Source organism: Charadrius vociferus, unplaced genomic scaffold (assembly GCF_000708025.1).
Source record: "Charadrius vociferus isolate BGI_N301 unplaced genomic scaffold, ASM70802v2 scaffold58, whole genome shotgun sequence".
Taxonomy (NCBI): domain Eukaryota; kingdom Metazoa; phylum Chordata; class Aves; order Charadriiformes; family Charadriidae; genus Charadrius; species Charadrius vociferus.
The window spans coordinates 163,019-164,868 of record NW_009649711.1 but is presented as its reverse complement, the minus strand read 5'-3'; the positions used below and the strand labels follow the sequence as shown (position 1 = coordinate 164,868).

Here is a 1,850-nt window from a genome sequence, read left to right as displayed (position 1 = left end):
GAGCAACCTGGTCTGGTGGGAGGTGTCCCTGCCCATGGCAGGGGGGTGGAACGAGATGTGATTAAGGTCCTTCCTAACCTAAACCATTCCATTACTCTATCAACTGAAGGATATTCAATATTTTTACATATTTTAAAGCTGGCCTATATTAACAATGCTCATGGTAACTGTCATGTGTTATCTGTCTTGATGTTAACTGTGTTGTATCTTAATAATTGTTAGATGAGATCCCTGTAATCACGTGCTCTCTCACCAACAGCTTTGCCTTATCAGCATCTATTGAATTTAACAAATGAAAAGGGCATTTGGTACTTGACCAAATTTAGAGACTTGCTGGTTTGCTTTGGATGCTCACTTATAACCTCTGAAGGTTATGATTCCTCTTCTCATGTTTCATTTCAAGATAGAAGCTGACAATCTGAGCTGATGTTACCTCTGCTGGTTTTGAGACAGCTGCTGTGTTTGTCATTAGGACCTGTGTGGGGAACCTTTAGTACAGCTGTAACTTTTCTTCTCCTTACAGGCTTCACAGAGCCCAGTGTGCAATTAAACAGACTCAGGTAACCGTTCAGAAAATAGGAAGGGAGATTGAAGAAAAGCTGAGATGTACATCTACAAGCAATGAACTGGTAAGTTTGATTATTTAAAAACACATTCTACATGTTTGCTGAAGCATCTGGCTGATGTCTTGACCATATGCTTGGGGGTTTTTTAGTACTTGAGCTTGAAGTCTTTATTTAAACCTGTCATTTCAAATGGGAAGTCGTCTCAGAAGTGTAATGTAATCGATTTTAGCTCAGATGGATTTTTTTTTTTACTCAAATTGGTAAATGGCTTACCCTGTTTTTACCTTTAGTTTGTATAATTGCTTTTATACTGTGGAAGCATAAACATTGCACAGTGCATGAAAGAGGTTTATCGGGAAAAACAATCTTTTAATGATTTAGATAAGTCTTGGCAGGAACCTGTGGTGGATTTCGAGTGGGGTGAGTCTACTGCCTTTCTCTTCTTGCACCCTGCTCCCTTTGGGGGAACAGAATTAATGCAAAAGCTGTCACTCAAGTGACACGTTCGTTTTAAGGAGGGATTGTATTCAATCTTGCAATAGCTTTTGACACTTTGTTTTGCCTGTCCTCTTCCCCTCTTCAAAAAAAAAAGTGTGCTGGCGCTAGTTTCTCCTTTCTGCCCAGAAAGGCTGAGCTGGGTTCAACGCAGGGAGTTGACAGAACAAGAGTGGCTCATGGTGGCTTCGTTACGTTGGTGCTTGCTGGCACGTGTCTGGTGCTTTGTGTGGGAAAGGGCAAACTTGGGATGTGAATCACAGCCCCTGGCATCCCGGGCTGCATCCCCAGCAGCGTGGCCAGCAGGGCGAGGGGGGGATTGTGCCCCTCTGCTGCGCTCTGCTCTGGGGAGACCCCCCTGCAGTGCTGCCTCCAGCTCGGGGGCCTCAGCACAGGAGAGACATGGACCTGGTGGAGCGGGGCCAGAGGAGGCCCCGGAGATGCTGGGAGGGCTGGAGCCCCTCTGCTGGGAGGACAGGCTGGGAGAGTTGGGGGGGTTCAGCCTGGAGAAGAGGAGGCTCCGCAGAGACCTTATTGTGGCCTTCCAGTGAAGGGGGCCTACAAGAATCACAGAATCACAGAATTTTCAGAGTTGGAAGGGACCTCTAGAGATCATCTAGTCCAACTCCCCTGCTAAAGCAGGATTGCCCAGAGCACATCACTCAGGACTGCATCCAGGCGGGTCTTGAAACCCTCCAGAGAAGGGACTCCACCCCCTCCCTGGGCAGCCTGTGCCACTGCTCTGTCACCCCAACCCTAAAGAAGTGTTTCCGTGTGTTGGAACGGAAC

General features: G+C 47.1%; 1 protein-coding gene across 1 annotated transcript in view; it reads left to right on the top strand.

Annotated features, from left to right (window-relative positions):
* Positions 1-1,850, top strand: part of UVRAG (UV radiation resistance associated) — a 113,324-nt gene that overhangs the window by 48,445 nt on the left and 63,029 nt on the right. The window contains exon 7 of the mRNA XM_009890700.1: positions 524-629. Coding sequence (XP_009889002.1) covers positions 524-629 — 106 coding nt within the window. The remainder of the gene's footprint in view (positions 1-523; positions 630-1,850) is intronic.